An 18,928-nucleotide genomic window follows, 5' to 3' on the forward strand; every position below is an offset into this window, starting at 1 on the left:
TACTGTCTTTAGATTTCTATGTAGTCTGCTGATGCAGAAATCCTTCTAATAGGAGCTTTTATTATAGTAATGCCAATGGCAAGGGAAAATATTCAGATTATTTTCCTGGAGATAGAGGCTGCTTCTGTTTGGAAAACAGTGCATTACACCATCTGTTTCCTTCTGATTGCATACTGCCATAGCCATTGTTGTGATTAATTTCTTTGCTTCTAGGCACAAATTTGAGTGCTTGAAAGAAGATTAAAAGCTTGTTTTGTGAACAGGGATGTAGCTCATGGCTAGCTTTCAGTAGGATTGTGTATACTCAACAACTTCACAACTCAAGTCATCTATCTTCTGCATGCACTTGATACATGAAGAAAGCAAGGACAACATCCCTTTGCTTTATTGTAATAATCCTCTGGACAAATTGCTGGTGAGCTTTCTTCTGTGTGCCACTAGTGTCACTGCACACTCAAAACGCCACAGGGACAAGGAGTCACTTTTCTAGCTGGTGGCTCAGCTGCTGCAAGAAGATGTGTAGTTTCATTGGCATCCTACTTGATTGTCAGTTCAGGTCCTTTGGTCATGGGGGCTTGGTGTACTCCAAATCCTCAAAGAAACAGCAGCCTGTCAGGCAGGAGGAAGGCCCTGATGGCTGGCAATATGCTGCAGGTGTCTTCTGGTCACATTCAGTGCTTCCACTTGGAAACTCAGCAGCCAAGAGCAGGTTGCAGTGTTGTCTCTGCGGATGCTGTTGCTCCCCGTATCTGAGTGCAGCCACTGCTTTGTGTCTCCCAGTGAGGAGCAGCACAAGAAAATGTGGAATTTTGTTTAATATGGATGCTGTGCCTTATTTCAGTATTTCTGTTGTTTGAACCCTGAATATATTATACAGTGGCAGTGTATAACAGGGTGGTTTTTTACCCTTAAACTGTTTTCTTCCTTCCTTAAGCTCGGTAGGCCTTTGATCCAGGATGAGTAGCATGTCTGTAGTATGTGGTGGTCCATCTGCTTAGTATAATGAGTTTGGAAAACAAGTGACATTTGAATGGAATGCATCAGTTTGTATTTATTTTAATACCATTCTTGATCATCACATTTCAAGATTGTGGCATTTGCATGTGATTTCATGTTGAAAGTCAAACATTTCCCAGCCAAAACTGTAATGATTTTCCTTTGTTAGTAAGGTCTATTCAAGCCAGTATTTTGTATTTAGTTAATATTTACTTCACTTGTGACTTAACTAAAGGTTACCTGTTTTAATTTGCTTTCATAGTATTGATAGTTCATACATCATATTTCAAAACACTTCTTCAGTCTGATGTGTGTAATGGTATATTGGGGTTGTGTTGGATCTGTGACCATACAGGACATAGTTAAACAGAATTGAGAGGAAAATGTTGACTGCCAAGTAAAGCAGCATTATCAATTTCCTCTCTCCTGTATTGAAAGAGACAGGGGGAACAGACAGTGTAGGGTTTCCTGATATGTTTTAAGAAAGCCTGGGATTCATTTCCCCTCCCTTCCTTCCTATTAGCTGTTTGTTAACTCCCAGGAAGATTCAGGCTTTTCTTGTGAGACGTCCCTGCTCACATATTCTGGAAGCGGGCTTTGGCGTTGAGGGGCTCAGTCCTCACTTCTGTGCAAATTCAGGGGGAGGAAGAGGAGATGGATTGATGGTGAGAGTCTGACTTCGGGCAAACCAACTGCAGAGGAGTTTCTAAATGACAGTACTGTATTGACAATGGTATTTTCTTTAAATTTGCTGGCGTGAGTGTAGCACTGACCCCTGAGGAATACAGGGTGCTTCAGACACAGAAGTGGGAGATGCAACAAGTCTCAGCTTGAGATTTCTACCCTCGAGGTGCTGAGTTGTGAACTTATGAGCAAGACTGCGAAGTTGTAAGAAGGACCTTCAACTTGCCCTTCTTCAGGAGAAACATCCAATGTCTCTTTGCAAGGATTGAACATCCCTCGCGTTAAGGAGAATGATGTGAAGACAGAGGCAGCAGGACCAACGACCTGGGTTGAGCAGCGGCTTTGGATCGCTGTGTGTGACTGGAGAGCGCTAACAAACTGGGTGGTTTGTGGAAGCTTTTCTGCAACGGAAACAACACAGGGCTGTTTGGCTACAGTTCTTTTGGGTGAAACAGTGAAAAACGGGCAGTTTCACACTTTTTTTCTTTAAACTTTCATCTGCTAGTCTGACCTGCTTATGTGAGCAGCGGTGCCTCCAGTATTCATACTAGTTGGACTGGAAGCTGTGGCAAGATGTCCTGTCTGCTGGGAGCAGCACGTTAGGAACTGAGAGGGTCTCGCAGCTTTGTGCAGAAACTACCTTGACATTTTTGGTCCATTAAATCCAACAGATTTTCTTTTTTGTAGTAAAACCAGGTATTGGTTTCTGAGGAAGAGCACATACAATACAAGTAACTGACCTGCACCCATTTCCAGCTCTTTAAATCTGCATCCTTTAAAAATCTTTTTTGGTAGCATTTGAATTTGACAAAGAAATTTTATGTTCCACTGATAGTTAAAACCAAAATCAGAGTATCTTTCAGTGCATTAGAAGAGTGTAATTCTGAAGAGCTGTTTTTTTATTTCCTTCGGTGAATAACTTGGCGAAGATACAGGGATACACATCCATGGCTCAACGCCGCCATTTAAGGGAAGGACATGAAAGTCACTCTAGGATCCTACCAAGATTCATCCAAATTCTGCATGGCAGACGACACTCACGGAATAACCCACGCCAAATATGCTCTGGTGAGGTGAATGTGTAGGTGATCCTATAGTGTGATTTATATCTGCATAGAATTTTTGCACTTAAATTGGAGCAGTTTTGAGATCAATATGAGCAGTAAGTAGCCTACTATTGGCATTACTGGTTTTGTCCACTCTGTTGTGTCTTGCAGGAACTAGTATTTTTTCTCAAAGCATACTCATGTAGAGATCCAGCAACTGTTATAACTAAAAACATAAATATGTTTACTCATGTTAAATATTACTCATGGATAGTGATTGCTCTCTGTCATCAGTACTTACTGGAGAAAAACATTGTGTGTTATTCTTCCTTGCAGTTCCAGGTGTATGATGGTATCTAACAGACACGGATTTGAATGCTTTACACCAACTCCCCTCTAATACTCCAGCAGAACTTCACTGAGTGCTCCACTCTTAAAAAAAATACAACTAATTACACCAAAAATACATTTCTAACTGTACTGAAAAAAATCAGGAAGCCTCTGATCATTAAGTGTAATGTACTAATTTTAGGACTTGCCACCATTTATTTAGTCTCAAAATCTGTTTCATACAGTAAGTGGTATAATAATGTGTTACTATGACTGATAATTACATACTCTTTGTATTTAGAAAAGCTACATTTTGTTGGAGTTTTTCCCTGAAATGTTAACCCTGACTGGTTGAGATAAGATGAAGCAGCTTTTTCAATAATTCATTAATCAGGTTTGGTTTTATATGCAAATGACCTATTATGGTTTAACAGAGGCTTTTTTTTTTTCTTTTAAAATTGATTTGGAGCAAGGAAATTGAAATCAACATAAACTAAGCTACCTTTATAGGAACATAAAAAATTTCCAAGGCTTTTCAATATTCCTTTCTTTAATGTTGACAGTCTTAGAATAGGAAACCACTCTGGTGGTTTGTTTTCCTCACGCCTTCTTTTATACTGTGCTTGCTGAGTCTTTTGTCATCTATTTTGTTTGGAATGAAAATTGTAAGTTTTTATTGTAACCATTTTTTTTTCATAACTTCTGAAATGTGAAGATTTCACCTTTCCTGACTAACCAGTTTTGGGCATTCATGAGGGCAAGGTTTGGTGCCTTTAGGAGTGCTAACTAATAAATTGTCAAGATATAACAATTCCATTCAGCTCAGACTAGAAAAAGGTTTGATGTTAATTGCTGGTAATCACAGTAAAGTCAGGAAAATGTAGTTGTATTTTAAACACATGGACTGCAGTCTTACAAAGCAAAGGAAAACAAGGCCTCCTTGTTTCAGTCTTACCTTCCTTTAGGATTCACGCTGCCGTCAAGTTCAAAGTGTAGCCATAAATATTACCACTTGCACCGGTTATTTTATCACATTTATGTACTTCCGAGTTGCAGGTGCCTGCTGGCCAGTCATGAATGCAAAGCCTTGACTGCAGAGGAGATAAACACAAATTTAATATATTGAACAAATCCTAACAGAGTTTTCCTTATTTTAGCTTAATGTCCTTCAGACGTAGATCCTCAATATAAATCTTGTAATGTTATACAATCATCTCTTACTTACAGGTTCCTTCTATACGTAGGTGTGTATAGAGAGAAAGCTGTATGTTTGTGTAGGAAGTCTGTCTCCTCTCCCACCTATCTTTATTATTATTCCAAACCCCCTTTTGATCATGTTGCAGCCTTTTCTGTTTGAAGTCTTCAAGTATGCAAAAATTCTGTTTCCTTTCCTTCCTGTTACCCCTTTTATGTTGACAGTTGGAAAGCAATTATATGCTTTTAATGTTAACCTTATATATCCAGTAAGAATTATTCCATTGTTTTGCTCAAAGCGGTTTTATGGCTTTTTGGACTGATAAGAGTTTTTCTGCCTTCCTGGTGGCAGATCTCAGCCTTCAGTGTCACTTCCAGACCAAATGAAAGTGGATCAAGGGTTTAGATTGTGGAAGGGAGAAGTACTGCAGCCTAGGAACATTTCTGTCCTTTAGCAACACTGGATAAAACTACACTATTGGCAAACACGTATTTCCAAAGTAAATTTGCTTGTGATTCTGTGAGTCCCATGATGTATGCGTCTCTTTTCTCCTTGTGACAAAATTAACCCACTCTGTCCTGTTGTCCCAGGTCTCACAGAGCTTTGTTCTCTCTTCATTAGCACCTCTGGAAATTGCCAAGAGCAGGTTTGCTCATTGTCACTTCAGCCTTTCCCCACATATTAAAATCTCTAATATAGAAATCTTAACATGAACAATAAATATCCTAGTTCATATACTGGTTTTGTGTTACCTTATTTACCTTAATAAGGGAAGCTGGTTGGCTTCCAGAGTCTTCATGCTTTATCAAATCCGCCTCTGTTTTATTTTCACTTTAACAAAGCAGACTATTTACTTACAGCTCATAAGCTCGTTGGATCTGTCCTGCTTGGCCTAATGCTTATTGTGTTGTTCTCTGCGGGTGTCTTTTACCCAGGACGGGCTGTGTGCCTTTAGCCCCTTGCCATGGTTGAGCCCTGGCTCTGCTGACACTTCTTCTTTGCAATGCAGAGGCTTAGGACCGGGTGTTCTGTGGGGAGGCAGGGCCCAGGCTGGGACCGCCAGGCTCATGTGAGACAGCATCATGGTTTCTGCATCCATCCCTGACCATACACCTTGTATATGCTTCTGCACCTCCGGCTGCAGGCAGGTGGGATGGCAGTTGTAGAGTTTGTGGAGGATTTCAGCCCTGGAAACACATGGCTTCAAGTAGTCTTCCGTGGGGACACCTGTCTCCCAACAGCAGAGGAGATTTTCCAGGGTGCTGAGCTGCTGTGGCCCTTTGTGGTGGGCTTCCTAGCATAGTGCTTGTAGACTATTCTTTGAGATTCTCCCTCTTCTCACTCTTTCTCTAAGCAAATAGGAACATTAGGTCAGCTTGAACCAAGAGCTGTAAAACAAGTTTGTCAAGTGGAGACTCCAAAGACATCCGTCTTCAGTCTGTGCTGCACTTGGTATGGACAGGGAGTATCTTTGGAGGCATCCTGGAGTCTGGATCTTTTCACACTGGATTCAGGTTGGTTTTCTGGTGAAGGTGACTGAAGCGATGTCATGCTCAGTATATATTTTGGGGAAAAAAGAAGGAAGGAGGGGTACGTTTGAAGTGATGGCATTTGTCTTCCCAAGTAACTGCGATGCTTGATGGAGCCTGGCTGTCCGGGAGGTGGCTGAACACCTGCCTGCTGATGGGAAGTAATGAAAGAAACCCTTGTTTTGCTCTGCTTCTATGTGCAGCTTTTGCTTTACCTATTAAACTGTCTTTCAGCCCATGAGTTTTCTTATATTACAATTCTCCTCCCCATCCCACTGGTGGTGGGGGAGTGAGCGGGCGTCTGCATGGCTGTTGTTAAACCATGACAGTGTAATGAATGGATGGATGAGAAGACTGTCCGTCTCCCAGGGTCCTTCCAGTCCAATACAAAGAAGTTCTGTGTCGAGGTACAGTGAGGCAGTGCTGTATCGTGGATGTATAATATTAACAGACTTCTGTAGTGAAAGAGTCAGAGAAAGCTTGATCAATCTACAGCCTAGGTAATTCACCACAAATAGCGAAGAGGAGTCTAGAGGAAGAGCACTCTTGGATCTTCTGCATCAGCTGAGGGGATAGAGATGTAGTGCATCTTTTCTTGGAGCTGTGTGAGTATTTCTGCTGGATATTGGGCACTCTTGTGTGGGAAGAGGGTGTTAGCTTACAGATAGGACAGCGAAATGCATGAAGGCAGGAAATGTCAGACTGAACATATGTCAGACTGAATACGTGAATATAGCAGACGTACCTAAGTACCTAAGGGCTTCAACATAGCCAAAGCTGCCTGCAGCCTATGTAAACATGGAGATTTCTGGGCAGTGTAGAAGCCTGCTGCTACAACTTCTTTAGTGTTAGTCCCCATGCTAGATAGCTCCAGGCATGTAAGGCTCTGTTTACTGTTGCTGCATTTCATACCTTCATTTGCTGGCTGGATAAACATGTTGATAAGAGATTTATTTGAGATTTGGAGTTGTAGGTGGGACTTCCATTACCTGCCCGGCTGGAAGTGCCCAACAGAAAGCTGGAAAAGTTGGGTGTGAATCCATAGCAGAGGTGATAAGCTGTGCCAAAATACTAAAACTATGAGTGAGCAATTCAATACAACTAATTCCAGATAACGTTATGAATGTACGAGTGGAAAACAGTTTTGCTTTGCCTTGTTAAAACCTAACATGAATGAAAACATGCTTAGAACTTCAGCCTATAGCCTAGATAGAATATATTAGACACCTGGTATATCTGCAGTTGGTAAATACTCAGGGTGGGGACATGAGGGGAGAACACTATAATTAGAGAGATAATTACAAGAACAATGGTGTTACTGAAGGAAAATATATTTGTAAAGTCACCTTGTGCCACCTGTTGCGTTCTTGGAACAAAGTTCAATTAATTTGAAAGCTCTTACCTTCTCAGGGTAGTTTGTTCTAAGCAAAGGAAGGGAAAAGTGGACAGTTTTCTTGTCTGACAATGAATCAGAGAGGAATTTCTGTAGCTGAAATGAAGAGCTATTATTTTTTCTCAGAATGGTGTTCATGGCTGGATTTTGTAGCGCAGGGTAAGTTGGCTTAATTTTATAATAACTCTCAGATTTAGTAAATTTAAACTGGAGTCTGCTAAGTTAGGGGTGGGTAAGGTGTGTGGCTTGGGACTGTGCTCTTGGAAGCATTTTAAACTCCTTGTTTTATATGTGCCAGAAAAACCATGGATTTAAGGAGTCTTACTACTATCCATGTTGTTGGTTCCTTGATTCTTGAAAATAAACTCTATTGACAGAATGCATGTTGTTGGAGGAGTCTAGTGGGTGGTAGTATTTTGGTTTTATTTTAAATAGTTTTCTGAAGGAAGTAAAATATTAGATATTTTAGGATCTAAATTTTCATATGAGGTTTTTACAGAACTGACTTTCTTCTCAAATAGCATCCCCAGCCCCAGCTTGGTACTAGTTAATATCTGTGATGTGTTTAAATTAAATTATTTATTTGGCTCAGCTAAGTTAGTGAAAAATGAGCACATCAGCAAAACCAGTCACAGCTGACATCCTTCCAAAGACAGAAAAGTTCCCAAGCGGTATGTCCATCAAGAATGAGCTGCTGCTCCCCTCAGAATTCACTTTCAGAGCATCGAAACACAATTTTATAAGATAGTTTCTGCTACTGTAGTGTGTTGAGTATATGTTTTCTGATAGGGAGGTTGTTACTGTTCAAAGATACCAATTCAGCAACACGGGTGAATGTTTTTCTTTCTTCACTGAGGTGTCTGTGCTGATTTGTTCTATAAGACTGAGGGATCCCAGCCTCCTTTTTAACTGCTTCTCCCTGAAATTTGAAATATATTTTTTTCCTTTAAAATCTTTATTGTTTGTGTTAAGAAGTAAAAGTGAAAGAAATGCGTGATTTGAGGGGCATATATCTTACAATCATGCCTGCTGTGATAGAAGGCAAAAATATCTAAAATGGTTTACATTATCAGCAGAGAGTGGTCCCGCTCAAGATCCCTGAAATTGCTTATTATTTCCCATTTCTTGTGTTTAAAAGTTACGTGAATTCCTTTTTAAACAACATAAAATTATGGTATTCTAAATTACAATGTTATAAAAGTTACCATTTTAAAAGTTTTGGTGCCTTACTCAGTTTGGGGGAAAAATTTTACTTCTCCAGCTGTGTTCATAATAATAAAGGAATATGTAGGCTCTGGGATACTGATGTACAGGCAACTGCTTTTATTCCCCTAGATGATGATTCCTGTAAAAAAATAAGGGCTTCTAAGAATCTTTCCAATTAAAGAGAGACATGCACCTACAGATTTAGGGGCAATACAAGACCTTGCCCCTTGGGCATCTCCAGCCTTTGCCTATGATTTTCTCTTTGTCCCTGTTTGCTAAGATTTAAGCTGCCTATGAGTCTTCTTACAAGGAACAGACCTTTTCTAGGGGTTATTGTTTGACATTAAGGGTCACACATGCAAATGGAGAAAAAGATGTCCAAAATTGTTGTTACTTCAATACATGTAAAATGAATCCTCAGAAAACAAAATCTGTTTGTGCCTGCAATTCTTGAAATGGGGAAAAAATGTCTTCCTGACCATTAGTGCTATCTTAAAAGCCAATTTAATTAGAGGCACTAGTATATGTGGCATTAATGCCATAGTATGCAGTGAGTTAGTAGGACTGAAAATTTTCCTGCCTTCATGGCTGCTGAAGAATATATGCCTTTATGAGGAAATGAGATTTGAAAAAATAATGCAATAATGAAAAAAAGAATTTACAGTTTCCCTGATGAATCAGCAGAGATACTTTCCTTCAATAATTTAGAGTAAAAATGACTTACTGTTCTTATAGTGTGCTTTTGTTTTTCCGTATGGAGAACTGTCAACAAGAAGGTATTTACTCTCTGGGCAGAACCAGTCTGGGAGCCAGGATGTAACTCTATTTACTCCCTTTATCTTCTTCATTGTTTTTTCAAGAAGTTCACAGTCTCATGTGCTGTTGCAATGGCTTAATAAGATGGCCTGCACTACTTCCTTTTACTGTGTATGCCAGTAGTGTTTAACAAAATCCCACATGATCTTCAAATTAACCTCAAAGTTTAGGCCAACCTGAAAAGGTTGAACGTACATGACCTTGTAGTAAAGCACGCCAGGTTAAAATGATTAAAGTTTATTGTAAGATTTCCAGCACATCCTGGTTGAAGCTAGCTCTTGTATTTATTTGGTTTTTTTAACCTTATTTTAGAGCCACTACATCTTCTTCCAAAGCAGGAAGTGAAGATCAGTGCAACTTTTATGAGTTTCATTTCTTGGTCAGTGATTTTTTAAAAATCCTGTTTCAGTCAGTGGTTAATCCAAACTCACACACAACTTCTGTTTCTTGAGTATGACACGAAACCTTCCTCAATCTTATTGGTTGGTGTTTTTTCTGAAAATAATGGATGGGGCCTGCTGACAATCTCAGTTTTCACATTTCCCTTTTTTCAGTATCTGTCAGTAGTCTTTGGTGTCATTGATAGTAGGTTTGTCAACTTGCACACGATTTGGTACGAGGGACAGGGCTGTTGAGTAAGTTCAGTGTTTCCTTTATGACTGAGGACAACAAACTAACTGGAGGACCCTATGGGAACCTTCTGTAGAGGCTGCTGCTGCTTCTTACCCTTTCTTATCCCCGGGGGGATAATGAATCTCAGCCTCATCTAATTGTTTCAATCAGACTTACAATTCTTTCTCATTTCAAAGTTTCTAGTGAATTTTGGAACTTTTGTAAAATAGAGACCACAAAAAAATGAGTCCTGGGAGCAAGTTAGAAGAGCCCTTGAAGGGCTCAGTGGGAGTAGCTCGCAGTTGTCTTTTAGTAAGGAGTTTTTTCCACAGACATGCAGCAGTTGGTGGGGCAGTTTGGAGAGAATGACCCTATAATGTCAGATGTGAGCAGAATTCTTATGATTTGTGAATTATCTATAGTAATCTTAAACTGAATGGGGCTTTATTCTGAAAATCATGAGCAGTTTCAGATGGACAATATTAACATAGTTGCTTAGTTGCATTAGTCCTGAGTAATTCTCCGAATGATTCCCTCTTTTGATTTACTTCTCTGAGAAATCACTTTAGAATAGTCTCCACAGTAAGTGACTTGTATTTTATATGAATATATGTCACAGTGATGGTGGAAGAACTTGTTTCTACGTGTCCTTTGGCTTTTGGGGAAGGTGCTACTTGTCTTTCAAGCTTTTATTTCCCTCCTTTTCTTCTTCTAGGTGAAAGTCATAAGCTTTCATGAAACACAACTTGTTTCATGCAGAGAGTCTGCAGAGCAGGATTACTCTTTAATTCCTAAGCCTTAATGATTAAAAAATACACATTTTCTCTGTTTTAGCCAAACACTTACTAACTCTTACCATCTTTGGTGGATTCAAAAGGTGTGTGAAAAAATGAATAGGGATCAATAAGTCAGTTGTTTTTAAAGAGAGCTGGTGTGTGAAATGAAGAATTTAGGATAGTGCCTCTACCATTTTACATTAGAGAAGTTTTAAATTTTCAATACTGCATGTTATAACTGGGTTTCTGAAACAGAAGCTCAAAACATCCTTCTTGGGAGCCCAAAACCACACAGCTCTCCTTCAATTCACTTTCAAACTCCAGCTTCTGCCATCTAAACCTGTAAGACTCCAGTAGCGTGTTCAGACATTTTAACTGGACTGTGCAGCTGGGGCACAGATAACATTTTGCTGTCTCTGTATCATCTACCATGATGACTATCAAAGATTGTTTAAGGACTTCTGGTGCAAGTACAGGTGGTGCCTGCCACCTTCTTCAGTGTACACTTTTCCCCTCTAGTTGATAACATTTGACCTTCGTTCCTCTTCTGATTTTTTTTTCTGACTTCCAGCTATTGAAATTTATGTTCTTTGTCTGTAAGGTAAGTTGTAATGATAATTTTTGCAGATGTTGTGATGTGACTTTATAGAGTTATGTTAGGGATAGATTCCTTGAAGAAAAAAAAATCATGCTACTGAGTTTTTTTAGTGTTTTCCTATGTAATCAGAAGTTATTTCAAAGTTGAGAAGCAAAAATCTCTGTCAGTAAAATGAAAATATTTTATGCTATCTGTGCTTTGCTTACAGAAATATGTGATTTTTTACTTAAATCAGTTAAGATGTGGCAGTCTCCAGATGAATGTGCTGAATAACGATAAAGAGTGCTAACTTAATATTTCATTTAAAAATACCTCCTTTGACTGAATGAATATATACATTGCTTGTGGCAAACTCTTGCAGTGCTTTGCTGATGAAACAGCTTGTAGACAAACAGAATGTCCTATGGCAGAAAAGGCATCCGAGATATAAAACATAGCTTTAATCATCTTTTAACTCAAGCAGCAAGACAAAATGTTTACTTAAGACAGCCTGAGGAGAGATTGCAATTTTTTTGTGAGTGAGACTGGAACTTTTAAGATTTATGTTGTAAAAGAAAGGGACTAATATTTTTTGCAGTTTGAGAGAGGAGCGCTTTGGCTCAGGTGACTGGCTGTACGGTGCCACTTAACATCGAGACATCAAAGACATCAAAGACAGGGAAGGAACTTGGGTGCATCAGCCAAAAAGTGGGACTCTCAGAGTCCTCACTTGGTCCTTTGGATCCCTAAGTATCACTGCTTTGTGAGTACCATTTTGGCACTGACCAAAAATATCCCTCTGGGAATGCCAGATTTGCCACCCTAAACTGCAGTGGTGTCCTTAAGCAAGGAGGTCCTCTGCTTGTGTCCTGTGAGGGTCCTAGTCAATGTGCTCCAGGTGATGTGCATTCACTGTTCAGCACTGTAAACCAACCTCTGCTGCTGTTTTCACTGAAGGTATTAGAGGAGGTTTGATGGTGCCCACATTTACTATTAGAGCTTAAGAGAAGAAGAGCTGTCCCTGTGGCCCTGAACAAAGCCTGTTTCCTTGCTAAAGGAGGGACTTGGGGTTTTGGCCCTGCTCTTGGAATTTCTTTCTATATTAAATTGTCTCTTAAATACAGATGAGACTGTATGCAGAGAACTTGGGCTGTGTTGGAAAAAATTTCTAATGAACCTTCAGCTTTTGAGGTGTTAGGGGATTGTTTTGAGGATCGTGCCCTTGGACTCGGGTATCGCCTTTCTCCCTGAAGGTGCCTCAGCCACCGTTTGGCAGTGAATCCGGTTTACTGCCTAAACAACTGGGATTTGTCTGGGGGTTTGAGGATAAAGCTCCTACAGTCACAAGAGTTACGGATCCTCCACCCAGTATTTTCCACTCTGGCATGCTTCCAGTATTAAAAAAAAAAAAAAGAGAGAAAAGGTATTTCCAAGCCCATTTTATCAGATGGGTTTTCAGCCATTAGCTGACCATTTCGGGTCACCTCAGTTTATGCCCCTTCGGTGTTACAAAAAAACCCAGCCTATTTTTCGGGAACAAACAGTCATAAACAACATAATAACAACTGTTTTCCACATTAGATTGCTTCCTTTTCTCAGTTAGGAAAGCCTATTATTATTATTGTTTACATTTAAACAATGAGAATGCTCTGTCTCCTCTCTCCCTGTCCCAGCACACACCATCCTCAAACCCTCGCGCTTCACAGGGTTTTCACGGATGCTCTGCAACACAATCACAGCAGTGCACTTCTGCCCTGAAGTCTCCTCTCCAAACAATGGGCTTGTTCATTCTTGAATAGCTTAAGGTTTTTTTTAAAACAATTTCCTCTCTATGCCTATGTTTATTTTAGGAAGGAAAAAACAGAGGTTGCTGTTGGTACCTGCAAACAGCATCAGTGCTTCAGAGATAGAAAGCACACTTCAGAGCCCAATAGCAACAGTTAAGGAAGTGAGGGGAGGTAATATGGTATAAAACAATAATATAAGAACAGAGAAAATGTGACAAAGTACACTTTGGGTTACAGTTTGCCAAACTGCCGAGCACACCAAAAATACACTGATCAGTTCCTAATCTTCGCTGTTGCATGAGAGGCAGTAACTTGAGTGGAACTGCTGCTGCAGATGGGAACAAGCTCCCATTAGGTCTTAGTGTTCAGGCTTAGGAGAAACCCTCAATTGCTGGTTTACAACATTGCACTTGATCTGAAGACCTGCTTGCAGAAAGAATATTTGCACAAGCTCCGTGTCAGCAAACTGCTGGTGGCTGCACCTGTGAATCTTTAAATGCCTGCAAATCCACCCCAGCTGGGCTGGCTGACACCCAATACCCCTCAGCTGCCAGGTGGTGCCAGATGGATGTGTGCTGCTTTTTTTGGGCAAGCTGATAGTGGAGCTGCAAGTCTTTTCCTTCCAATCAGGTATAGTGAGAGTGTCTTCCTTCTTGCCTGAAAAAGGAAACGTGAAGTCATGGCTTTTTCTTGCTGGTTTGTGGAAACTAATACACTTATGTGCTCTTACTTATTTGTAGCTGAGCTGCTCTTTCCTTCACTAGCTAGTAAACTAAGGAGATTAAAAGATGTGGTTTGGTTTCTTCTGCTCTGAGGAGTTACATGTGAGTAACAATAGGGACTTGAATACATCTCATATGTAAGGTGTGTCAATTTGTTTGTACTGCAGGAAAAGAAACTCCAATGAAGAAAAAAAAAACAACCTGAGAGCTGCTAGAAAACATTTCCAGAATCTTAGGATGAAAAAAATTGAGTATTTGGGGACCCCTTACACCTTACTTCCCCAAGTGTTCTGAAGAAGTCTATACAAGATATTTCTTAAACAGAAATGCCATTTCTTACCCTGAAGTTTCCCTCCAAAATGCAGTGCAGCAAATAAATCCTCTTTGGGGAGTGAGAATACTTTTAATCTTACTTTGCTGTCATTCTCATTGTCTGAGGAGTATCTTTGGTTCTTTGCTGATCATTTGAATTGACTGGGTATCTCTTTTTGTTATCCTTGGTATTGTGTGCTTGGTGTCCTGAAAAGGTACATATTTGTGTTCAGCACTGGCTAAACTGCTGGAGCATGGGGATTGAAACAGCTGCAGTCACAGGGTGTTCTGTGTTTCAGTATGGGGGAAAGATGAACGCTTTTGGCCAAGGGCATAAAATCAGTCCTGTAAAAAAGATGCTGTTAAATACTTGAAAGATTGGTTGCAGGATGAGACTTTAATTGAAGAGATCTTATTTGCTGCCACCATAATGCAGGGAACTACAAAGAGCACCCTTGCCTTTGATATACTTGCCCCATGCTTTTTCTCGTAGTGCCAATGCAAGGTAAGAGCTAACTTAAAATTATGTTGAACTAATCAGGTACACCCTTGGTAAGGCAAAAGCTGGTGGAAACTAGACGCATTTTTTGCAGAGGCAACATGAGGAAGAGCAGAAAGAATGGCTGGGGGTCGTGTGGGGGTTGTCTTTTCCTCCTGTGAGATTCATGGGCATTAGTTCAGCTGCTGCATGTGTCAGAACAAGTGGAATTTGCTCTTTGGCCTTTGTTTCATCCTTCTATATATTTTCATTCTTCTTACGGTGAAGAGAAGAAACATAGAACTGCTTCAAAAGCTTTTTGGGGTTGAGGTGCTACCCCAGAGCTGCAAAAGGAGGGAACTCAGCAAGTTTTGCTTCCTGTTAGCTGCAAAATCCTAATCGGTGGAGATTTGGAGGTGGATGTGATGGGTTGCCAAGTTTTTATAGGTCTTTTCTCCTTGTTAGCTAAAAGTTTGCATAACTACATCTCTTGCATGGCTGGTGCATCTATTTTTGTTACTGCTCATCTCAAAATAGTGTAAAGTTTTTTTGAAGTGTGCTGAAAAATCCTGCCTTCTCAAGTCAGAGGCTAATGCTAATAAACCACCCTTGGCAGAGGAGTGGTTTTGTTACTTGATTCCACAGCCCTACCTGAGCTGTCACACCTAGGCCAAAAGTAAATACAGTAATAGGGCAAGTAGCAATATTTAATGTGGAAAATGAAGGTAATGTTGTTGTTAAAAAGCTTGGTCTTCATGCTGCTGTCCTGAAAGGGCCAGGAAGCATCCCAGGAAACTGGAAAAGAAGGAAAATGTCTGTTGCTTTGGGTTGATTAAAATCTCAGGGACTGGCTGCTTTTTCAATCAGGTAAGGGCATAGGTTTCCTGTTTGCTTCCTGGAGACTGGAAACAGGACACAGTTCCAGCTGCTCTGTATCTTCCCTGTAGTTGTTTGTAGATGTTACAACAGCTATTTGCAGGGTTAGATTTTTTTTTTTAAGAAGTGTTTTATTAAAGGTTTCACTGTCTTTTTTTTAATTATACAAAAATGTTTTCTTAAAAATCCTGTATCTATAAAGTAGGAAGATCAGGTGTGATCATATGTTGTGTCTTTCCACAGAGAGCAATGTCAGCTTTCTCTTTTCTCTGTTGATTGAATTTAACCAAGAATATTGCACTGCTAAGCACAAGGGCTGAGGTATTTTGTTCTCTTGTTGCAGTGAGATTTTATTTTTTGGAAGGAAGTGAATTTCCATCCAGAACCTGAAGCAGCTCTCCAGGTTAGCTCTTCAGACGCAGCCATTCAAAGTGTGTTTTCTGTTCTTTTTGATCGGTGGAAAATGAGCTTTGCTTACTCTTTGCTGATGTTGTCTCCTCCTTTCTCAATGGAACTGTGGAGTTTGTTGAAGCCCAGGAGGGTGAAAGGATTGGCAGCGGGAGAAATTGAGATACTATTTTGGGAACCTGTAAGTAGAGGGAACGTTGAGCTTTGAGGATTGCTTGAAGAATTTACTTGCATTTTTTCACAGTTTTCCCATGAGTGGGGACTTGGTGGGTTGCATAGCCACAGGCAGCATGCTGCAGCATTCATGCCTTGGCCACAGAAATGCCAAATCATGAGTCAAAATCTGACTTTAAAAGTAAGAAGCTGTTAAGGTGACAGTGGCATTTTTATTCTATTTGTTTTGCAGGTTTAAGCATTTTCAAGTGTAACCTCACAATAATGTAGGTCAGATTTATGGAGGGTAAGACTTAAGGCTGATGGCTGACTCTGAAGGATTTTGCCTATACTCACCAATCTAAAATGACAGGTAACTGAGGTGATCTAATAGCTGTAATTTTTTTATTTCACTGGGAGCTATGAATGATCCTCCAGTACTGAAATATCATAAGAACTTGTCCAAAAGCTGCCAAACAGAGTATTTTAGAGATGTGATGGAATTAATGTTTTCTGTCTATTAATTTTATCTCATATCAAAAGCAGGTTTCTCTTCTCTCTGTCCTGTTTGCTCTTTCAGGATTTTGGGGAATGATGATTTCTGCAAATGTTCTTTTTCTTTCCTTCCTTTGTTATAAATAGTTTTGCAGCTTTTATCTGTGCTCATCAGAGTTACAGGAACATCTGATATTTTTGTTGGAACCAATTCTCCACAAATTTTGACCTGAAAGTACACTGCTTCCTGAGGATCTTGTTTATCTGAAAAAAAAAAAAAATTCTATGTACTTTAAGAGTCATAAAAAGGGTTTCCTATTGCTGACAAAGTTTTATATTTTGAGTGTAAATATAGTTGTGATTGTGGCACAGCATTTAATTTGTTATAGTGGTCTCTGTTGGTTTCCCTTGCTTTATGGAGTGATGTTCTTACTAATATATAATATTTCAGAATACAGAATAAACCTGTTTTTCCTTTCCCAAGTGCAGTTGCTCACTGTTTCTGTTCTCTTTATTCACTCTTGGGTTATCTTTCTGTTGTTACTAAAATCCACATCCATTTCTTTTTCTTACCTCTTCCACTTGCTCCTTTAATCCCACTGCTGCTATAAAAATGGATCTCATCCTCTTGATTTTCGCGGAATTTTAGTCCTACCTTCTATCTAATGTCAGTGATGTTTTGATTTCCGCCTTTAATTACAGTTTTCGATTCTTACTGGACTGGTGAGCCAGGAGTTCCCTTTTCCTCAGCTCAGTGCACCCGAGTAGTCACACCTGATTTCAAGCGCTGCTGTGTGGAGACCGGTTGCTTGTGAAGTTGAAAAGGTCACATCCGTTTCTTTGTTGACTTTTGCAGCAGTGGACAGATGGAACTGTCACCAAATACTCCAAGATAAAGTGTTTTATCAGCTCCTGCATGATTAAGTGTGTCCTGAAGAAAAGTCCAGTTTTGCCTCTCTTTGAAATGAGAAAACTCAGTAAACCCTGTAGCCCAGTGAAGGAGAGGCCTATGATTAAATACTTGTGGTAACTTGTTTAGAAAGGATTTGTAAATAGAAAAATATAAATTGATTGACATTTCAGAACACCAAAAATATATTATTTTGAAAATAGAAATGGAGGTAGATGTGTGATAACTGCATGTATGGCCAGGCTTCTGTCATGGTTTTGGAGGGAAACTCTACACGTGATCATGAGGTTGGAGAAGTGCCGTCACTGATGGGATGTTACACTTCTTTTGTTTTTTGTTTTACTTTCCAGATACATGGTATAAAGGATGTGGAATCTTCAAAGCTTTGAAGTTTATTATTGTCTTGCAGTGCAAAGTGTACTTTTAAGATGTAGTTCCTCAGTAGCTTTCCTTACATTTCTTTCTGGCGATATATTTTTGAAAGATTGCAGGGTTCATCCTATTAATTGCACAGCATCATTCACTTTGAAGTGCTCCAGCAGCTATTGGTGTTACCAGCATGCTCTTTTTCATGGAAGCAGCGTCTGTCTGTATGGATGGCAGCTTTTATTGTTTTTTTGCTGACCATGAATTTTGACTGCTTGTGCTTGCTTAAATTTAGGTTTGGATGTGATGCAGGGACCTTTTTCAATGACTTAGCATCCAAGTTGAAAACTGCCAAAGCTGTTTTAAAATGGGTTAGTTTTGTTGCTGTGTGGTGATTTACAAGCTGCTTTGTGCAACGGATTTATATAAACATGTGTGTGTGTGTGTATGGATGCAGAATGTGTATATAAACTCATTTTTAATGCTTTGGCATATTTTTATTTAAATGAGACAGAATTGGTAATTTTGAATGTTTGATGATCTTAAAAGCAATGCAACCTCTTTTGCATTCATTCTTTGGAAAAAAAATAATCAAGAAGGATTAGAAGGAGAAAATAAACAGGGCTTTTAAATGGTGCAGAATAGTAAACTAGATGCCAACAGATGATGCATCGAATTGGTCAATATCTTCAAAACTCTGACTAGAAATTCTGTGGTTATGGGTTTGAGTCAGGTGTATTTGCTAGGTTTTTGGTGGTGGTTGTTGTTGTTGTTTGGGGTTTTTTTGAGAGATAATATACATTTACATTATGCTAAAGATGATCCTATAAGGATAGGTTTTGTCATGTTGAATCCCAAGAAGTGCCACATCATTTTATTTATGTGCTTTTTGCTAAGTACTGCACTGCTGAAGGAAAAATACATTAAATAGTTATACTTCAACATTGAACTTACTGCAGTTAGCAATAGGACAAGGGGGCATGGGCTTAAACTCTACCAGGGGAAATTTAGGCTGGATATTAGAAAGAATTCTTTACAGAGAGAGTGGTCAGGCATTGGAATGGCCTGCCCAGGGAGGTAGTGGACTCACCGTCCCTAGAGGTTTTTAAACTGAGATTGGACATGGCACTTAGTGCCATGATCTAGTAAATGGACTAGAGTTGGACCAAGGGTTGGACTCGATGATCTCTGAGGTCTTTTCCAACCCAGTCCATTCTGTGATTCTGTGAACTTTAATATCTGTTACCAGGAATGTTGCCAC

At 39.7% G+C, this 18,928-nt stretch overlaps 1 protein-coding gene across 23 annotated transcripts in view; it reads left to right on the forward strand.

Moving 5' to 3' along the window:
* MCF2L (MCF.2 cell line derived transforming sequence like) overlaps positions 1-18,928 on the forward strand; it is a 163,906-nt gene that overhangs the window by 62,853 nt on the left and 82,125 nt on the right. For 2 of the 23 annotated variants that reach the window (XM_065059027.1, XM_065059032.1), the window contains exon 1: positions 5,882-6,385. The exons of 17 other annotated variants lie outside the window; for them this stretch is intronic. Coding sequence is in view for 2 of the 6 variants with exons in the window: in XM_065058859.1 (XP_064914931.1) it covers positions 2,628-2,748 (121 nt within the window). In the remaining 4 variants the exon portion in view is untranslated. Of the gene's footprint in view, positions 1-1,548; positions 2,749-5,701; positions 5,766-5,881; positions 6,386-13,142; positions 13,578-18,928 lie in introns of those variants that run through there. 4 more of the 23 variants (XM_065058859.1, XM_065058979.1, XM_065058925.1 and 1 more) reach the window with 4 other exon arrangements.

The sequence above is a fragment of the Columba livia genome, chromosome 1 (assembly GCF_036013475.1).
Source record: "Columba livia isolate bColLiv1 breed racing homer chromosome 1, bColLiv1.pat.W.v2, whole genome shotgun sequence".
Taxonomy (NCBI): Eukaryota; Metazoa; Chordata; class Aves; order Columbiformes; family Columbidae; genus Columba; species Columba livia.